The 21,242-nt window shown below is 33.0% G+C and overlaps 2 protein-coding genes across 4 annotated transcripts in view; one reads left to right on the plus strand and one right to left on the minus strand.

The window, feature by feature from the left end:
• Positions 1-3,715, minus strand: part of LOC127706346 (ligand of Numb protein X 2-like) — an 80,491-nt gene extending 76,776 nt beyond the window's left edge. For both annotated transcript variants that reach the window (XR_007984432.1, XM_052210909.1), the window contains exon 1: positions 3,588-3,715. The gene's annotated coding sequence lies outside the window, so the exon portion shown is untranslated. The remainder of the gene's footprint in view (positions 1-3,587) is intronic.
• Positions 3,716-15,039: 11,324 nt separating this feature from the next.
• Positions 15,040-21,242, plus strand: part of LOC127706344 (tyrosine-protein phosphatase non-receptor type 5-like) — a 72,219-nt gene continuing 66,016 nt past the window's right edge. For both annotated transcript variants that reach the window (XM_052210907.1, XM_052210908.1), the window contains exons 1-2: positions 15,040-15,166; positions 15,272-15,579. In XM_052210907.1, coding sequence (XP_052066867.1) covers positions 15,082-15,166; positions 15,272-15,579 — 393 coding nt within the window. In that variant the 5' untranslated portion in view covers positions 15,040-15,081. The remainder of the gene's footprint in view (positions 15,167-15,271; positions 15,580-21,242) is intronic.

Genomic DNA, 21,242 nt, shown 5'->3' on the forward strand with positions numbered 1-21,242 from the left:
TTTATCATCCACTTTCATCATCTCTATAACAATACCACTAAGAACCTCCAACACTGTCCAATAAGACTGTATCATATGTGTGTAAATAGCAGCCAACCACCATTTATAACTTTATTGACTTACTTTCATTTTCTATTCAACATACATGTAACCATTTTTATTTCACTTTCACTTTCTACTTTTATCGATAACGTCGTCATAACAACCATTATTGTAACATTACTTCCGGATTAATCACAATAACCGCAAAATTTGTACTTCACTGTTTTATTTCATATAACATGTTGACCTAATAAACCAGTACTATGCTGTAAAAATTTTAGTGATGTTGTCTTTTGTGTCGACCAATTATATGATAAAAATTATAAAAGATAAATAGAAACTTTAAATCACAATAGATTGCTTCGCTGAGCGCAGCTGTATACGACCGCTGATGTCCAACCCTGAATAGTTGGGGCCAAAATGGACACAATATTCATGCTTGATACAGGTCTGAATTTGAATTGAAATTAAATTTTTGACACATTATAGGTTTCTGACACAGAATAACTGTAGTCAAAGAACTTCAAATTGGTTATATGATTTGAATTTATATTCAATTTTTTGCTTTTGTGCAGTACACTATGCGAATTGACCCCCCCCCCCCCCCCCCCCCCCCCAAAAAAAAATAAATTACTCCCGTTTTTTGCGATTGTGCAATACACTATGCTGTTGAATATTAACAACAACCCCAAAAATATTATTTGAAGAAATTTTCTTTTAATTTCTGAAATCTGAATTGAGAAATATTGTCCCCCTCCAATTTTTTTCACCTCCCCCCTTTCCCTTATTCCAAAAAATAATTCATTCCCTCAAGTTATGGTCTGTATCTCAGACAATCATCATTTTTTAATACATAATTTACAAGCAGTGTAAGGGAGGTAATCAAACATTGTTATTTAAATTGATTTTGATTACCTCCCTTATACTGCTTTTAAATTGTCTCAATTGTCCTTTAACCAGAAAAACTCTTGTTTTTCCACTTTTTTTGCCCCTAATTCCTAAATGGTTTGAGCCATAACCCCCCAAAGTCAATCCTAACCATTCCTTTGTAGCATGGAAACTTGTGGTATAATTTCAGAGAGATTCATACACTTTAACACAAGTTATTGTCTGGAAACTACAAAAATGCTTATTTTGGCCCCTTTTTTGGCCCCTAATTCCTAAACAGTTGGGACCATAACCCCCAAAATCAATCCCAACATTCCTTTAGTGGTAACATAAACCTTGTGTTAAAATCTTATTGATTTCTATTTACTGATACTAAAGTTATTATCCGGAAACCATCTGTCTTCGGAAGACGCTGACGACGACGATGACAACGTGATACCAATATACGACCAAAATTTTAAATTTTTGCGGTCGTTTAAAAATGATCAGCAAGGCTAGATCTACTAACAAGTCAAATTTTGCCACTATAGTTAGTAGACTGTTACTCTTTACAGGAGGGATTGTCCTTAAAAGAGGACTTTTTTAAACCTTTTTTGTGTTTTGAACAAAAACTATAGAAGATAGAAACTAAATGATCAGTAATACAAGATCAACAAAACAGAGATTTTTGTCATGAATTCTATTCATGTCTACAATGTTGGAGAGTGTTCTTTGATGAGTATGCACATAGACCAACGTGAGCGACAGAGGCTCTTTAGAGCCTCTAGATTTATTTGTTGGTCAATTCTTGAAGAATGAGTAATTTTAAGTCATTAAAATCATTCCAATTTTAAAGTTTAAAAAATTTGCATTCAAAAATCTTTCTTAAATGTTTATCCAAAAAAGGTAAGATACATCATGTAATTTATGCTGTTAAAATGTGGATACAAATTAATTTTCGTGTGATATCTGGTATGAATTTGGCAGTAAAAATCCAAAGGACGGGGAGGTGAAAAACCAGATCACCAACTTAGGGCTTCCAAAAAATATTTGAGCCAGCTAGACATTTTTTGTCTTATTCCGATTTTCATCACTTTAGACTTAATAACAAAAGACAATCAGTGTAATCAATTGGGCATCGTATAAACAATGATTGACACTAAAACAATATTAAACTTGACTTTTGATATTAATTCTATGTTTTGACATAAACTGTTAAATTGACAGTGCATCATCGAAGTGTGCAACATCAGCGTACTAATATCTGCCTTAGACTCTTTACTTGTACACAATTATGCTGTCAACAACTTCACTTTCGTTTTTAAAAAGGCACATTTTCCTAATACCGGATGTTGACTTGACATTATACATTAGATAAAGGTATCAATGATAATTTTAGCATTTTTGAAAAATTTGGATGCATAATTAAATCTCACACCTGGGCGCACTTGTGCTAGTTCAAACAATGTGGTTGTGATTATTTTTCGCTTAAAACCTTTATTACTACCTTTTTAAAAATTTTCATCGAATCATATTTATATATACGTTTTTCTGATAATCTAAATCTTTTACACTTAATTAGATCCACACTGCTGAAATTAAAAAAAAAAACTTTAAAAAGACCGATCAATTTCCGGTACAAAATAGTTTACCTGTTGCCTGAAAAGGTAAATTTCAGCTGTCAGACAACTAATTAACCTTGATTGTTATATAAAAACAGGGTTTATTTTGATAGTAAATATTCATCATGTCACTTTTATGTCAGGTCAGAAAGATTGCATAAACTTCAATTTTTTTTTCTGAATTATGTTTAAATGGCAAACCCACGTTATGTCCAGTTCAGGTTCAGCACAACAAGTCAAAAATATAACTTACTGGTCAAGTCCGGACAATACAACCGTTTTGGAAGCCCTGCACCAACTCACCATACAGCATTCAACAATGAGCAAAACTCATTCGGACTAGTAAGATATGTGTATAAAAGACCCTGACATGACAAAATGTGAAATATTCCATATTAACAAAACCATATCTTATTACTATTTGTCTGCCTTTTAACATTACTTGGCATCACAGACTTTACCGTAAAAATTTGATATAATACAAGAGAAAATGTATGAAGTCAATAGTTCAAGTGTTACAAATTCTCTTGTCTCAGATTCCCTAAATTGAGATAGGTCTATTTGCAGACTCATACCATATGGCAAGCTATATAAAGGCCTCCCAATGGAAAAATGTGAAACAATCCAAAAGAGAAACCCAACATCCAATGACTTTACTTCAAATGACTCTAACAAATATCAGACAAAAACAACAATTACTGGTGAACAACAACCACAGGATTACAGGCTCCTGAATACAGACAGGCACATTGGGTCAAACATGTCTGTAAGCGCTAAACCGTCCCCACAACCTTGGACAGTCTTGCCATTAGTTCAATGGTACATTGCGGTTCAAAAGACTAGCATATTTAATTTGTAGTCGTGAAAAGGGTCTTCAATTAACTCTAACTCGCATTGTTTATATTGGAATGTCATTTGTTACTGGATGTTAAATGAGCAAGAATCAATGGTATACATGTACCAATTGGGATTTTTATTTGAACAAGTCTGTATAATAATATATTACGGAACAGACAACATTATTTATTAAAATGGTGTCTTTACAAGTGTATCTACCTGAATAAAAATAATACATCTTTTCCATTTGATCTGAAAATTAGGCGTGGCTTTTGTGCGTTTATTATTGTTGTCTTTTGATGTGAAATCTATTTTTGGTGATTCATGCAATATATGCTTCTTCCAGAATAAACAAACTTCCGAAGGTTTTCACTGTATGTACTGAGAAGATTCTAGAGAGAGTCGAGTTTTATTAAGTCTTTCTTTCAACAAAACGGTTATAATTGTAAAAAAATGTATAATGAATTGTTTTATTGTGTAAATTCAACTCTATGACTTAAAGCTCAGCTTATAGCAGGAATAATGACTTTTTTGGTTTTTGTGCTTTGCGTTGACTGGTTTTTAAGTTCGGCTACTATGGGATGAACTGCGATTTGTGACTTGGAACCAGTTATTGGTGTTACTAAAATTAGAGTCAATCTAAGGAAAAACGTGTAAATCCTGAAAAAGTGAAAAACGAAATTGATTTTATATAAATCAAATAAGTAAAATGGAAATAAAATGAATAAATAAATATGTAGCCGGATGGAAAGCTTATTGAATGCCTCACCCACGGTGAAAGAATGAACGAACACACGAATGAATTAATTAATCAAATAATTAACGAATGAACGAATGAATGAATGAATGAACGAATAAATGAATGAACGAATGAATGAATGAATCAATCAATCAATCAATCAATCAATCAATCAATCAATCAATCAATCATTCATTCATTCAATCATTCAATCAATCAATGAACGAATCAATCAATCAATCAATCAATCAATCAATCAATCAATGAACGAACGAATTAACGAACGAACAAATCATGGACGAATTAATGAATGAACGAAATAAACGACTAACGAATGAACGAACAAACGAACGAACGAACGAATGAATGAATGAATGAATGAAAGAAGAAATGAACGAAAGAACAAACGATTGAATGAACGAACAGGAATGAATGAATGAAAGAATGAATGAATGAATGAATGAATGAATGAATGAATGAATGAATGAATGAATGAATGAACGAACGAATGGATTTCTGCATTGTATCGATATGATGAGATAAGCCCTTTTCAACTGATTTTTATAGTCTGTTCATGTTGTGCTGTTACACCACTGTCTAATGTAAAGGGAAGGGTTGGGCGCCCGCAAACATGTTCAACCCCGTCACAATCTGCATGTACCTGTCCGAAGTCAGTGGCGGATCCAGGGGGGGGGGGGTCCGGGGGTTGGAACCCCCCTTTTTTTTGGACGATCAATGCATTTGAATGGGGACATATAGTTGGAACCCCCCTTTATCCTGGGTAAGGAACCCCCCCCCCTTTTATAAATGGCTGGATCCGCCCCTGCAAGTCACTGGCAGAAGCCTGTAATTCAGTGGTTGTCGTTTGTTGCTTTATATCATTTATGTTTCTCGTCCATTGTTTTGTACATTAATCAGACCGTAAAATTTCTCGTTTGGATTGTTTTACATTTGTTATTTCGGGGCCTCTTATAGTTGATTATGCGGTATAGGTTTTGTTCGTTGTTGAAGGCCGTACAGTGACTTATAGTTGCAGGTTTTAAACTTCCATGTCATATGGTCTCTGGTGGAGAGTTGTCAAAATAAATATGCAGAAACATGAATGAATGAATGAATAAATGGATGAACAAATGGACAAACGAACGAACGAACGAACGAATGAATTAATGATAAGATTCAAATTAATTAAGGATTTTGGATACTTAAATACAACTTGTGACCGAATACATACGCTTTCATAACTCAAACGTGAAACATAATGACAGGAAGAAGAACATTTTTTCTAATATATTGACCATATTTCAAATGTTTGGTATATATAAAAAATCATTTAAAAACACAAATGAACGGCTCCGTGTATTGTCAATAACTTTAACAAACGTATAGGACTAACATATCATACTCTCCATAATCAATCCAAATATGGTTCACATATATATCATGTATTTACACGTATTATTACTGATGAGCAGTCAGAGTACATATCCTAAAAAAAATTACTTCACTACTGTTGTGTGAAAATTCAAACAAGGCCATATAAGTAGTAACACATATATTAATCACAGCCAATCTATTATACCTAATAGTGTTGCATTTAAAAAGTCGGAATGCGAATATATATGTTCAAACTCTTTTTGGTCATTTTTTAGTAATAACAAACAAAAGAACTATGTCAATTGGACCTGCTTTGACACTATAACTGCCCTTGAATTTTTACTAGATAACATTTTTGTTCGCCATGGAGATTCCGTATATCGTCAGGTTACTAGTATCGGAATTCCCATGGGGACTAACTGTGCACCACTTATTGCGGACCTGTTTCTGTATTGTTATGAGTTACAAGTTATGACTAAAATCAGCAAAGACACATCGAAACAACATCCGATTCAAAAATTTAATAACACTTTTAGATATTTAGATGATATATTAGCTCTTAATAATGACGACTTCAGTATGTACACTAAAGAGATTTATCCTGCCGAACTGACTTTAAATAAAGCTAATACCAACAACGAAAACTGCCCTTTCCTGATCTTGATATTCATATCTTTAACGGGAAGCTTAATACCAATATTTATGATAAAAGAGATGATTTTTCATTTCCTATTGTTAATTATCCATTTTTAGATGGCGACGTTCCCTTGTCACCATCTTATGGTGTTTATATATCTCAACTTGTTCGATTCGCTCGTGTATGTAACAATGTATTTGATTTCAACGAAAGAAATCTCTGTATTACTGAAAAATTATTACACCAGGGTTTTCGATATCACAAACTAATCAAAACATTTACTAAATTTTATATCGGTACAACAACTTAGCTAAGTCGTTAAAACAAGTAAGCTAAGTTGTTATAACAAGATAGCTAAGTTGTTTAAACGAGTTAGCTAAGTTGTTATAACGACTGTACTAGTTAAATCGTTATAACAACTTAGCTACGTTGTTTAAACAAGTTAGCTGAGTCGTTTTAACGAGTTAGCTAAGTTGTTTAAACGAGTTAGCTAAGTTGTTTAAACAAGTAAGCTAAGTCGTTAAAACAAGTTAGCTAAGTTGTTATAACAAGATAAATATGCTAATAGATATAAGAAGATGTGGTATGAGTGCCAATGAGACAACTCTCCATCCAAGTCAAAATTTATAAAAGTAAACCATTAGCTAAGTCGTTATAACAAGTTAGCTAAGTCGTTAAAACGACTAAAAAAAATCTCCAACCTGACACTAACCGGCTTCCGTAGCATTCACCTAAAAAGCTAACCAAACCTTTAAACAGACTTATTCGGAAGGGATATAGTTACGATACTGTTGTCAGGTCATAAAGGATTGCATATGTTGGTATTAATATTGATTCACTCATAGGGTCTTTGCATCGGAAATAAACACATTTATTCTAAAACCAGTTGTTGACATGATACGGGTTATGTTTTTCTCATATATTTCATGATGGTACGATACTAAACCCCGAACGGGAGGGATTGTACCTGATTTTCATATGATGAAGACATAATCTTTTAATCAGTTTAATTGAGGTCTGGAGCTGGCATGTCAGTAACTGCTAGTAGTCCTTTGTTAATTTAAGTATTATTGTCGTTTTGCTTGGTTTCTTTTGTTATCTATTCTGACATCGGACTCGGACTTCTTTTAAACTGAGTTTTACTGTGCGTATTGTTATGTGTTTCTTTATTATAGATCTACATTGGCTAGAGGTATAGAAGGAGGGTTGAGATCTCACAAAACATGTTTAACCCCGCCGCATTTTTGCGCCTGTCCCAAGTCAGGAGCCTCTGGCCTTTGTTAGTCTTGTATGTTTTTTTTTTTATTTTAGTTCATTTATATTTTTTGGAGTTTAGTGTGACGTCCATTTTCACTGAACTAGTACACAATTTTATTTAGAGGCCGGCTGAGGACCACCTCCGGGTGCGGGATTTTCTCGCTGCGTTGAAGACCCATTGGTGGCCTTCGGTTGTTGTCTGATCTTTGGTCGAAATGTTTTCTCTTTGACATATTCCCCATTTCCATTTCTCAATTTTATTGGACTATTATCTATAAAGCATATCGGTAGGGACATCCCTAGTTTACTGTCAAATGTTTTGTATTCTCTCTCTGAATTCGAAGACCACTCTCTAAACAGGTAGTACAAATTCCCGACTGGTTTGGGGAAGAAATCTTCCACTTGCAGGTACAACAAAATGTACCATTATTTCATTGACGAAACATATTCAAAACATTGCGTTAATTTCAAGCAACCAGTCATGTATTTTAGCTACATATAATTCATTTCTGATTTAATTCCTTTGAATGCTTATTGCAAAAATAACATTATTAATACATTGCAAAAAGTAAGATCAAATATTGTTTTTAAAAAACACGAAATAGCCGTTGTACGGCAAATTTTCTACTCGAAAACTTTCCGTAACTGGAGAGCTTTACCGTGATCTTTACCGACCAGAATTTTAAAACCTAACGTAAAATAGAATCTTTCCGGTTCGCTATAAGCTTAATCAGTGTCAGACCAACGGGAGCAGGGCTCACGGTCGCTAAATTTTTACTCAGTACTCATAGGACAAAATGTGTGATCAAAATACCAAATCCAGTATTTTGGCATCGATATCTGAGTCTGAGTACGATAATCGTACTAGAAAATTTGATGAACGCTTGTCAAACATTGGAGAAAAGTGTAAAGCCGGCTTAAATGGTATTTCAAAATCATTTTTTTTTAATCTGAAGAGGAGTACTCTCAGATCTGTACTTTGTGTCTTTATTGTTATGAGAGATGTATAAATACCCTACCACGTCCGGACTGTGTTTTTATTAGATGTGTTTTTGCTTTGTATCGATCTGATGAGTTAAGCCCTTTTCACCTGATTTTTATAGTTTGTTCTTATGATGTAATGTTACACCAATGTCTAAGGTTATGGGAGGGTTGGCGCCTTAATTCAAACATGTTTGACCCGCCACATTCTTCATGTGCCTGTCCCAAGTCAGGAGCCTGTATCTCAGTGGTTGTCGTAAGTTCATGTACGTCACATTTTATTTTTCGTAAATTGTTTTGTTATAAATTAGGCCGTTAGTTTTCTTAATTGGATTGTTTCATATTTTTCATGTGGGGGGTCTTTTATAGCCGACTATACGGTATGGGTTGTTTCATCCGGCTTTGAAGGCCATAGGGTTGCCTATAATTGCTTATATTCACTTCATTTGAACTTGGGGGGATAGTTGTGCATGTCATTGGCAATCATACCACATCTCCTGGTTTTCATATTGACCCCCGCATTGCCTCTTTTTCTTCTTCTATTGTCTGAAATGAACCAAATGAAAATTAAAGTTTTCACTAGCATATAAGACATGGAATTTTTAACTGAGCGTGCAATTTTGTATATTATTTTGACATTTGTGTATGTTACCTGGAAATTCAGTCTGCATGATATTGCGACTGTTAGTATTAGTACATAAAAGTTTTGAGATATAGAATAGAAGCTGAAACATTTGTATAAAACATATGTGAAAACAGAATTGCCACTATCCATCCGAATTTTGAAATTGTCAAAACGTGAACTCATCATACAACACTTGCCTTTGAACAATGGACTGAAAGAAAGCTAAAGTTAAACACATAACCTTGGCTATATTTATCAAATCTTCGTTTGAAATTTGGGTCCTCAATGCTCTTCAACTTCGTACTTTATTTGGCCTTTTTAACTTTTTTTTATTCGAGCGTCACTGATAAGTCTATTGTAGACGAAACGCGCGTCTGGCGTGCAAATTTTATTTCTGGTATCTGTGATGAGTTTATATTAATTTATCTTTAAATAAATATCATCAGCTACTTCATAAGATATCAAACACTAACATGGCTGTATTGATTTGGTGCGTCCGAAGTGCTTTTTAGGATTTACCTAGCTTTATCAGGAATACTCAAACACCAAAATTTTAAAGCCAATGTTGTATATATATATATATATACCTGAAAACTTGAGGAGCTATGTAACAATCTAAAAAACATTTGAAGAATAGCCAAATCCATTTAAGGTTACTTTCCCTTTGGAACCATAGTTTCTTAATCATTGTTTTAAATGTAGACTGCTTGAGTATATATATACTGACTTGAAATATAACATACCTTTCTTAATTAGTAAGGGATTTCTTTACCACAATTTAATTAAAACTTTTACTAAATTCTTTCATAGATGCATAGATTTGGTTTGTAAGTTTGACTGTACTTTTAGAACTTTATATCATACACGGGATATTACATCCTAATTTTACGGGGATGTTGTTTATGAAACCCGTAAAATTAGATACAATCCATGTAAACTCATTGATCGTTTGAATAAGGTTATTCCTAAAGGTTGGTGGTGTTCGTGTTGCTCAGTCTGTCTTTAGTTTTTTATGTTGTGTTTTGTGTACTGTTATTTGTCTTTTCGTCGTTTTTCGTTTGTTGCCATGGCATTGTCAGTTTGTTTTCGACTTAATAGTTTGAATATCCCTTTGGTAATTTTCGCTTCTCTCTTATCAATTTAAATCTGTAGAAAATGTTTTGAAAAATTGTTTTATCGGTACTAACATTCATTTTGTTTTTGAAAAATTAAAACATAACTAAATATATATATATATTGCTATATACATGTATATAATTTTGAGTACTCATGATCCTACATCCTGTCGATACTGCTTATTTCTATTTTGGGATTGCACAAGGTCATGCGTTTCTCAGACTGTTGATGACCTCTTTACACTAAATCCGTTGTATGTGTGCTGGTTGATACTTTAGTCTGGGAGAACATGATTTATTAATTTGTTGTAATTTGCTTTGAACTAGCTTTAATTTCAGTAACTGCAAGTACTCTTCAATCGATGCGTTGTGCATTTTTTTTTATGTTAGTTGGGGTTTTTTTTTTTGTATGATTCTTACCGATGTATTGAGTTAAGCCACCTGCAGCTGATTTTTACAGTTAATTCTCATTTTGTGCTGTTACAACACTATCCCAGGCTAGGGGAACGGTTGAACGCTCACAAACAAGTTTTACCCGCCACATTCTTTATGTGTCCCAAGTCCGGAGCCTGTTATTCAGTGGTTGTCGTTGGTTCATTTCTGTCATATTTGTTTACCGTAAATTGTATTGTTATTAATTAGGTCGTTATTTTTCTCGTTACTCCTCCTTACTTTCAAACGAAAATCTGTCAAAATAACTTTTCCAGCATATCCCTATTTTGTATCAAAATGCAATATCATTTTGATTACATCGAAATATGTAAAATTGTTAAAAAAATGTTTTAAATATATGATATATACTCTTATAATTTTAAAATTCTAGTAGAATTTGACAACTTTTAGAGTTTGACCATTTGAGTGAAACAAATACAGGGGAAACTGCCCATATATAGATATAAGAAGATGTGGTATGAGTGCCAATGAGACAACTCTCCATCCAAGTCAAAATTTATAAAAGTAAACCATTATAGGTCAAAGTACGGTCTTCAACACGGAGCCTTGGCTTAACCGAACAGCAAGCTATAAAGGGCCCCAAAAATTACTAGTGTAAAACCATTCAAACGGGAAAACCAACGGTCTAATCTATATAAAAAACGAGAAATGAGAAACACTTATGAACCACATCAACAAACGACAACTACTGAACATCAGATTCCTATACCTTTTAAGATTAACGGATTTACATGTCACTAACAGCTCAAGTATATCCAAACAACAGTTTACCACAATGTACCTAAGGGAAACAAGATTGGAGAAAACCTAGCTAAACAACACACCATGAAATTCTTAAATGAAAATTGATTTGGAATAAGACTACCAAAATTGAATCCATGATAGTTGGAATACAGCAATTGAACGTGGTGAAATTAATTCACTTACTTCTTACATGTTTTACCAGTTTAACAACCATAAACATAATAAATTAATTCAAATACCCGGCAGTTTCGCGAGTGTCTTCTAGTTGTAATGGAAATAAGTCTATTTAATCAATACCAAGCATTGCAACCGTTTAGTTTTGTATGCAATGCCTTTTGAATTTTGATTAAAAGTCATCATACTCCGTATAATAAAATTATATATGAGCGAATTATGCGTCTTGACATGCAATACTAACCCATTTACCAGAAGTATACATATAGGACACAAATACAAAAATTGATAAGTAAACTGTAAATTGGTATCATAAATGATTACGTAATGTATACGAATGAATAAAACAACAGGCTTATTGAATAACTTACAATTCCGTAGGCCATCTCTTTTTTCAATCGAAAGGCTGTTCTGTACATGTGCAGTACTGGGATTTGAAAAAAATACAATTTTGTGTTACGAGTTGTGCTTTTAAAATTATCTGGAAGGGTTGTTGCGAAGGTTGACAGGACGAGTTTTGTTCGTTTTATCATTGGCTTGAAGAGTTTGCTTCTAACGTTCACATTAATTGTAAAAAGTAGGTTTAATTTACTGACTATGTGTCAGATAAACTTAATACATATTTAAACTTCATATTCATTTCTGCAGAATGATGACTCGGGGAAACTTTTTTACACTGATCATGATGATATATGGTTTTACTTTTCCTGAAAACATATTCAACAAATATCTCATGCCACTATTCCAATATGCAGTTTATGAAGGTCAATTCTTTCATTAGTAGGCCATTTTTCTCCTTTTTTTATTGTTACAGATGCCAATTATTCTAGCTAACTCTATATTCTTTATATTTTAGCACTCCATTTGCTCTTTTCTTTATTTTTCTACCATTTTCCAAAAGCTTTCTTGTTTTGCTCATTTACCTCTATTCTCAGTTTGGTTTTGTTTTGTTCATTATTCTTCGGTTCATGCAAAATCTGATCACTTGCTGTCTCTTTGTTAAAATCATAAAAACAGCATTCTTATATATATACTTTTTTTGGTCCTCTGGAAAATGTTGTTTGTGCTGTATTTAGACCCCTCTACCAAGAAAGTTTTTTTCATGCACACGTATAAAAATCGCGGTTTTTATCCAACGCAATCATAGGTTCGAAAGTTGTTTTCAATTTAGACTTATATATATAAACGCCTAAAAAGTGTACAATACAGATTATATATATACAGATCTTTCGAAGTGAAAAATATATGTTATTGACTTTAGAATCTGGACTGAAATAAGGCTTTCTGATATGAAATACAAGTCTTCGGCGGAAGCATTTTGCAGTATCAGCCCCTGTGGAATAAATCGCATGTCGTAAAGGTATATTATCGATTTCAAAGTAGATACTATATATATAGTAGCTAATATTTTGTATATCAAGTTCAAGTTCACTGAATAATTATTATACTAGTCTAGTATGTTATAGGATGATAACGTGTATCGTTTCATTTTTCTATTAATTATCCATTTTAACAAGGATGTGTATAGTAAATCTGTAAGTATTTCTATATTGAATGAAAATTGCTTACCTAGTTTTTCGCCTCAAGTACGGCAGGTCCAATCTCTGGATTGGTCCGATGAACATTTTAGACTTGAATGATGGTATTTTATTATTGAATAAGGAATAAATATGTTGCCCTCGAGATGTATATATGCGTTATTTGTATATACGTAAATTGAAATTCGTATAAACGTTAATCGAATTCCGTATATACATATTAATTGTTTCTGTAAGTACGTCTAAACAAGTGACAACTCTGCGACAGATCCATGATCCATTGGATCACCAGTGAAGGTGATACACGGCTGAAAACACATGTTATATTCATAACTACTCTAAATATCAGCACAACAATGTTAAATCTGCAAATTTGCGGAAGCAAACTTTTGTTCTTCCCTCGCCGGGATTCGAACTCATGCTATTGGGATATCGAGACAACGCTCTAGACCGATCGGCCACCTAGACTGAACTAAAATCAATTCGTCTTTCGGGGGCCTAGTGTTACCTTTGCTCGTCAGTAGAATCTAGAGTTGTAACACAGTACATGATATATTAGGCATGAAGATGTAATTGATTGCAGATTAGCTAAATTATCTATCGTAAATGATCGTAAGATGCAGTCACAGAAATAATTATTTGTTAAGTACGTCTAAACAAGTGACAACTCTACTTCAGATCCATGGATTGGATCACCAGTGAAGGTGATACAGGGCTGAAAACACATATTATATTCATGACTACTCTAAATATCAGCACAACAATGTTAAATCTGCAAATTTGCGGAATTTTTTATCTTCCCTCGCCGGGATTCGAACTCATGCTATTAGGATATCGAGACAACACCGCCTGCACTGTTTCCAGCGCTCTAGACCACTCGGCTACCTAGACTGAACTAAAAAAATCAGCTTTCCGGGTGGCCTAGTGTTACCTTTCTCGTCAGTAGAATCTAAAGTTGTAACACAATACGTGATATATTAGGCATGTAGATGGAAATTATAATAGCTATTATAATATTTCTGTATATACGTTTTTCTATAAATGTATACACGAAATAATTTCTGTCCTACATATCCTTTTAGGCATACACATTAATGACCAAAAAATTGCACAGTGTATCAGAGTTATGCCAATACATTGAGATGTATATTAAAGCTGTTTTAGAATTTATATTCTAATATGATTTAATTTCAGAATTAAATTATTAATTAATATAAAAATATATACCACAATTTTTCAGATCTCTCAAATCACTGTTGAGGCAAATATTATTTGGTTATTTACTGATGAAAATAAGAATTAATCATGATACAGCATATATTTTAAGAATTGACTGCATTTTCACAGAACTAGTAAACATTCCCCTGGATCCGCCACTGTTGCCCTTCCAATGGGCCCTAAATTGGTCATCGTACGGCCTTCAACAATGAGCAAAAACCCATACCGTGAAGTAAGCTAAAACAATCCTATGGTTATATTTTAAAATATCAGTGTACATATAATTGTTTATACCGTACAGTTTTAACATAATGGTATTATCATATTAATATCATTATTTTGGTCAAAGTGAAACTAAAAGTAGAACGTGGCTGTAAGGTCAAAGTTGAAGATAGAAATTCTTCCGCAATTTTAATAATTTGTATGAATGAATTTTTATATATACAGCTGTATTACAGTAACCTGTTTGGATATTGTTAACAAGTAGACAATTTAAATGTACACTCCTTTAAATTATCATGCTAGCTTATCAGTGATCAGCTTTTTCTTCGGAATAAACAGAGTAATCGTCATTCAACGATGCTACATTTTTACCGAATCGTGAATGTAAACATTTGCAACCACAAACCCTATAATCGCGTATAAACTGGTCGAAAAAATATCAACAACATACTATAAATAGAAAACAAATGCTTGTGTCATCCTCCAATAGTTTCGATATTAATAATATATATGATAATTCACTTCAATACAATAACAACAGATTGATTTATATTTGTCGATAAACCTGAAGAACTATTTATTTGCGCGCAACCGAGCACTCACATTGTAAACAGCTCTAATGGCAGGTTGTGGTTTATGAAAGCAGAAATGGGCCTTCCCGCTTCTAAGAGGTGGTTCCTTCGGACAGCTTTCGTTTTCTTCCAGATCTGCTTTGGAGGAGGTAAGGAAAATAGTCTTGTTACTTATTTCATAGATAATTTATCGTGACAACCTCTGATTTTCCAATAATTCGATTTGATAGTTGAAGCATCGATTTTTGTTGCAGGTTCTGAATATGGCGGATCTTTGGAACCTCTTGCAGCATCGTCAACAAGATTTTTCTCGGCAGTTGACAAATTATTACAGCGTCATATACTTGGAAACCTGCCAAAAACCGAAACAATCCAGAACAAAGATGTATTTAAAAATGGAATTAAAATAAACTTGGGAAATGTAGAAAGGTTTTGGATACCAGATGGAGATAGAGTGGAAAAAAGGGGAGGTCGTGTGAGACGATCATATATAGCTAGATATCCATCAGTAGATAAATATGACCTAACTGCACCAGTCCCTATTGATTACATACTTGTTGTGGTAATTTAATTATTTTTTCTATGCACAAAATTTGGCATGTAGCACAATCACCACTGTTCATGCTGTTACAAAATCTTAATACTCATACCTCATACATATCATATATGCCAAGGAATTTTTTCTGAGTCGTGTTTAGTGCAAGAGTAAATTATATTCTCTTATTAAGTTATATCTGAATTGAATGGATGTGTTTATAATTTGTTGACAATTTTTGAAATTTTAAAACAATAGACGGGAAAACTTTTTAATACACATATACTTGTACCTCTGAATATAAAAAAAATCTCATACAATATGTAATACATTTGCAGTCATCAGTTCAATAACTTAAATTTTAACTGGGACCAAAACATATCGTTTTAAATAAAAGCCTAGTCCATTGAAGTTAGACTTTTAAAGGCAATCTTTTTAATTAAATATAGTATCAAATCACTATATATAACTAATGCTAAAAAATCTGATTGATAATTAGATTTACAGTGAAATTATAGATATAAAAAGCCATTGCTTGATTAAAACCTTGAATGTTTCATTAAACATAAATATTACATTAATATCTACAAAAAAAAAATCCATGGAAAACTCAAAAAGTTTCGAAGACATTTATTTGAGGTGTACATCAATGGCTTGCTGTGCAGAAGGGCATGATAGAACTCATTTTGTTACTTATAATGTAATTTCATAGTAAGGATAATATCTTATGATATAAAGGAATTGTTCAGTTAACAAAAACACATCTGATTTAAATGATTAAATAACATGTTTGAGAATTTAAAGCTCTTCATAGATAAGAAATCAACTATTATCAAATTCTTAAAGAAATAGTTTCAGTTGCCTTGGAGATTTTACATTTTCAATTTGAATGTGGATATTTACATTGAATTATTATATGCTGGGTACATATTTTTTCCATTGGAAAGAAAAAAGATCTTAAATGTAGTTTATTAATCAAAAATCAGGTTTTCATTGAATTGAATGTGTCAACGTCTCATTCACATAATTAATATACAAATACTTAATTTACTAAAAAAAAGATTGATTGAATTTGATTGTTGATTTTTAATACTACTATAAGCATTATTGGCTGTATGGTGGCGGTCAGTTTTTATTGGTGGAAATTGTAATTGAACATAGATCAGGAATGATACAAGTACACCACAGAGTCAAAGTTTTAAAAAAAAGGCAAACAGAATTGAAATGGTTTTATTGTCCCACATTTGAAATATGAACATAAATTTCCTCTTACCTATAGACAGGTGTCAAATGAATTGGTAATTTTAATTACACTGAGTAAATCTGTATTGGTTTATTATGACCCACTTCTCCTTTTATTCAAACTTAAAAGATATGATGACTGGGTAATTTTATGTAATAGAAATGTTGAAATAGCTTCTAGTTATAAAAAAATGACATCACATGACTTTATTTTAACCCCACCCCCCAATAAAACAAAAGAGAAAGGTAACGAATACAATAACTGATACTTTTATAAAAATTAGGTCATAGCTTCAAAAGTACTTGTAGTATAACATTTTGTGTTCTTCTTCTTAAATACAAAGTCACTTTCTGCATCATCAAAATGCTTCCATTCTACTGAATCAATAATTTCAAGTGCATATGTGTTTATGGTCAAATCTGTAAAAGAAAATCAGTGTGGCATATATTTTGTTAACCTTCCTTAATATGAAACTTGTTAACAAAATAAGATAGAAAAGTTATTGAACTTATTCCTTTTTGGCTTCAGATTTATAAATAATTTCTGATTACAAGTTGTAAAGTGTTAAAGGAAAGTTCTTGTTTGCATAAGGTAATACCAGTTGACATTTGTCAGTGTTACACTGAGGATGTCTTTCATCCTTGCAAGTCTTGATATCAATTTAAACATTTTTGAATAAAGTTTTGATATCAATTTAAACATTTTTGAATAAAGTTTTGATATCAATTTAAACATTTTTAAATTAAGTTTTGATATCAATTTAAACATTTTAAGGGCAGTGACTGATTAACAAATACATGGAGTTTTCTAGCATTCTACGTGTTCCGGTATTCGGACACATTCCCAATTGCAAAAACCCCCTACATTTTGCCAAATTTTTTGTGGGAGGAAAAATTCCCAAACAATCTCAAAATTGCAAACGAAAATTGATCCAGAAGTTATTATTACCGAAACTACGCTCTTTACTTTTAAGGTAAAAAAGGTAAGAAGGCAGTTAATCTGTGCGCTTTAAGAATTCCCGTATTTTGATACTAAGGTAGTTTCTTACTTTATTTTCACAATAAGATGATTTGTAATGAACTATACACACTAAAATCACATCCGGTATATTTGTTGTTTTCCCAATTTCTTTGAAAATTGCTCAAAATATTTCCAAAAATGCCCAGGGTCCTTTCCCCCTGAATACCAAGAAAAACCCCTAGAGTAACTAGGTGACATGGAATAAAATAAAGCTGAGTCCAAATACATGTACTTTACAGCATTTAATTTTTCTAAACATTTTACCATTTTGGAGCAGTGGTCCAAAGAACCATTATCTCAAATCTCTTATATTAACAGATTTACTAGCATCCTTTATAAAATTACCTTTAATGTAGAACATATAGAACTTTTATATATTTGTACGTGTACATCAAACTCAAGATTTGTTCAATTTTGACGTTTTAACCAATTTATTTCTATTTCATGGCTCTATAACCCAATGTTTTTATTTGAGTTCATATAGATTAAATATTTCAACTAAGGACCAAATTGGTCCCATTTGGATTTCTGCTATCAGAAAATGTACTGGGATTCAAGTGCAAGGAAAAATAAAAGTAGAATTTATTTTTCTGATGTTTTGAAACTCTCAAGTTGTTAAGGGATGATAACTATTATAGACTTTAGGGTATTCTCAATATTGATGCAAATTCTTTCAAATCTTGCATTAATATTGAGAAATTCTCCATCTTTTGGCATTAGAATAATCATTTTAAAGTGAGATTATGAAAATAAAATAATGGAAAAAAAATATTGCAAATGAGATCAGAAAAAATGTCCGACTAGCTACAAAATTGGCTTGATCACAACACCAATGATGCTTCGATTTTAGATTTTGATCAAACTTGTTAATACTGAGTGGCACATCTGTACCTAAAAGTCATGTTTGTTACCCCACTTGGGATAATAGACCTTGACTTCAATGGTATGGATGTAGGAACAAAAAACATGGTGACATGGGAAACTTCATTGTACATGAACCATGTCTATTTCAAAAGAATATCATATAACTTTAATTACATGTAGTTGTAACCATCAGTAGTATTATAATAATTATCTCTGATGATTGATATCCATCTAAGAGCAAAATAATCAAGATTGTTTTTGTCTCGCCTGCAATTGATAATTGAAACATGTAAGTCAAAGTGAAATATAATTGTAATTAATCAAATTTAAATTTTTATAATTTTCTATTATTTCTTATGTTTTTATCATTTTAATCTCATATACAATATTAGACAAATATTAATGAGAAAGAAAACAAATCTTTAACTTTTATTTTTAATTTTTAATTGTAAATGAATATTAAAATGAAATATTATTATCATACACACACAATTATCGCTTTTCATCATTTTGTTTTTGTGTTTGATTGTCTAATGATAAAAACTAAATGCATTATGGTTTGGCTATTTCCAGTTATAAAGTGATATGAAGCACAATAAAATGAACTTAATCTGAATTCTCTATATATATCCAACAATCATGTTTCAGTCATAATGCAATAATTGAACATTTTTGTTTTAATGCTAAACACATTTACAGAATGGATACCTTAAATAGACCATATGGTATATTGACAGTTATGCCATGATTGAGACTGATATATTTTCTTTGCAATCATAACACTTGACAATGTTTATCTTAAGAGCTGAAATGTGTGGGCGGTAAAAAATATGTCTCTTATGACCCTGTTGTATTGATTATGTTCTCTCATTTTACAGAGTTGTATTACCATACTTATTTAGCTAGAACCAAATCAAACCATCTGGGTCAAGATCTGATTATTTATATTGCTAGAAAACTTTAAATCATACAGTTGAATATTTTTTTTAAAGATCATTGTAGTTTATGATTTTATGTGTGCTAGGATGGATATTCATGGTCATATTTACTCAATCTTTAAGTATAGTTCATGGAGTCAATGGGTCATATCTTTGTTATAATCATTTGTCATGGAGTCAATGGGTCATATCTTTGTTATAATCATTTGTCATGGAGTCAATGGGTCATATCTTTCTTATAATCATTCGTCAACTTGTAAACAGGAAGTCATATATTTTAGATATTCACTTATTTGAAACCCTAAAATAAATAATACCTTGGTAATTGTCAGTCTGTCTGTCTCTCAGTCATTGCTGCACTCTATCTCTCAGTCATTGTCTGTCTGTCTCTCAGTAATTGTCAGTCTGTCTCTAAGTCATGGCACTTTATCTCTCATTGTCTGTCTGTCTCTCAGTCATTGTCTGTCAGGTATTGTTGGTCTGTCTGTCTGTCTCTCAGTCATTGCCACTCTGGCTGTTTCTCAGTCATTGTCTGTCTGTCTGTCTCTCAGTCATTGTCTGTCAGGCATTGTCAGTCTGTCTGTCTGTCTCTCAGTCATTGCCACTCTGGCTGTCTCTCAGTCATTGCCACTCTGTCTCTCAGTCATTGTCATTCTGGCTGTCTCTCAGTCATTGTCATTCTGGCTGTCTCTCAGTAACTGTCTGTCTGTCTCTCAGTCATTGTCTGTCAGGCATTGTTGGTCTGTCTGTCTGTCTCTCAGTCATTGCTACTCTGGCTGTCTCTCAGTCATTGTCGTGCTGGCTGTCTCTCAGTCATTGTCATTATGGCTGTCTCTCAGTCAGTAAGTCTGTCTATCTCTCAGTCATTGTCTGTCTGTCTGTCTCTCAGTCATTGCCATTGTCATTCTGGCTGTCTCTCAGTAATTTTCAGTCTGGCTGTCTGTCTGTCTCTCAGTCATTGTCAGTCTATCTGTCTCTCAGTCATTGTCATTCTGTGGTATAATTGCCAAAAAGACAACTATCCACCAGAGACCAAATGACTTAGAAGTTTACAACTATAGGTCACCGTACAGCCTTCAACAATGAGCAGTCTGACCTTCAGTCATTGTCTGTTTGTCTCTCAGTCATTTCCGGTCTGTCTGTAAGTCATTGTCAGTCTGGCTGTCTCTCAATCATCGTCTGTCTTTCAGTCATTGTCAGTCTGTCTGTCTCTCAGTCATTGTCTGTCTGTCTCTCAGTCATTGTTAGTCTGTCTGTCTCTCAGTCATTGTCTGTCTGTCTGTCTCTCAGTCATTGTCTGTCTGTTTGTCTCTCAGTCATTGTCTGTCTGTCCTTCAGTCATTGCTACTCTGGCTGTCTCTCATTGTCATGCTGGCTTTCTCTCAGTCATTGTTATTCTGGCTGTCCCTCAGTCATAGTCAGTCTGTCTGTCTCTCAGTCATTGTCTATCTGTCTGTCTGTCTGTTTCTCATTCATTGTCTGTCAGGCATTGTCGGTCTGTCTGTCTGTCTCTCAGTCATCGCCATTGTCATTCTGGCTGTCTCTCAGTCATTATCAGTCTGACTGTCTGTCTGTCTCTCAGTCATTGTCAGTCTGTCTCTCTCTCAGTCATTGTCATTCTGTTG

This window comes from Mytilus californianus, unplaced genomic scaffold (genome assembly GCF_021869535.1).
Source record: "Mytilus californianus isolate M0D057914Y unplaced genomic scaffold, xbMytCali1.0.p SCAF_6, whole genome shotgun sequence".
NCBI lineage: Eukaryota > Metazoa > Mollusca > Bivalvia > Mytilida > Mytilidae > Mytilus > Mytilus californianus.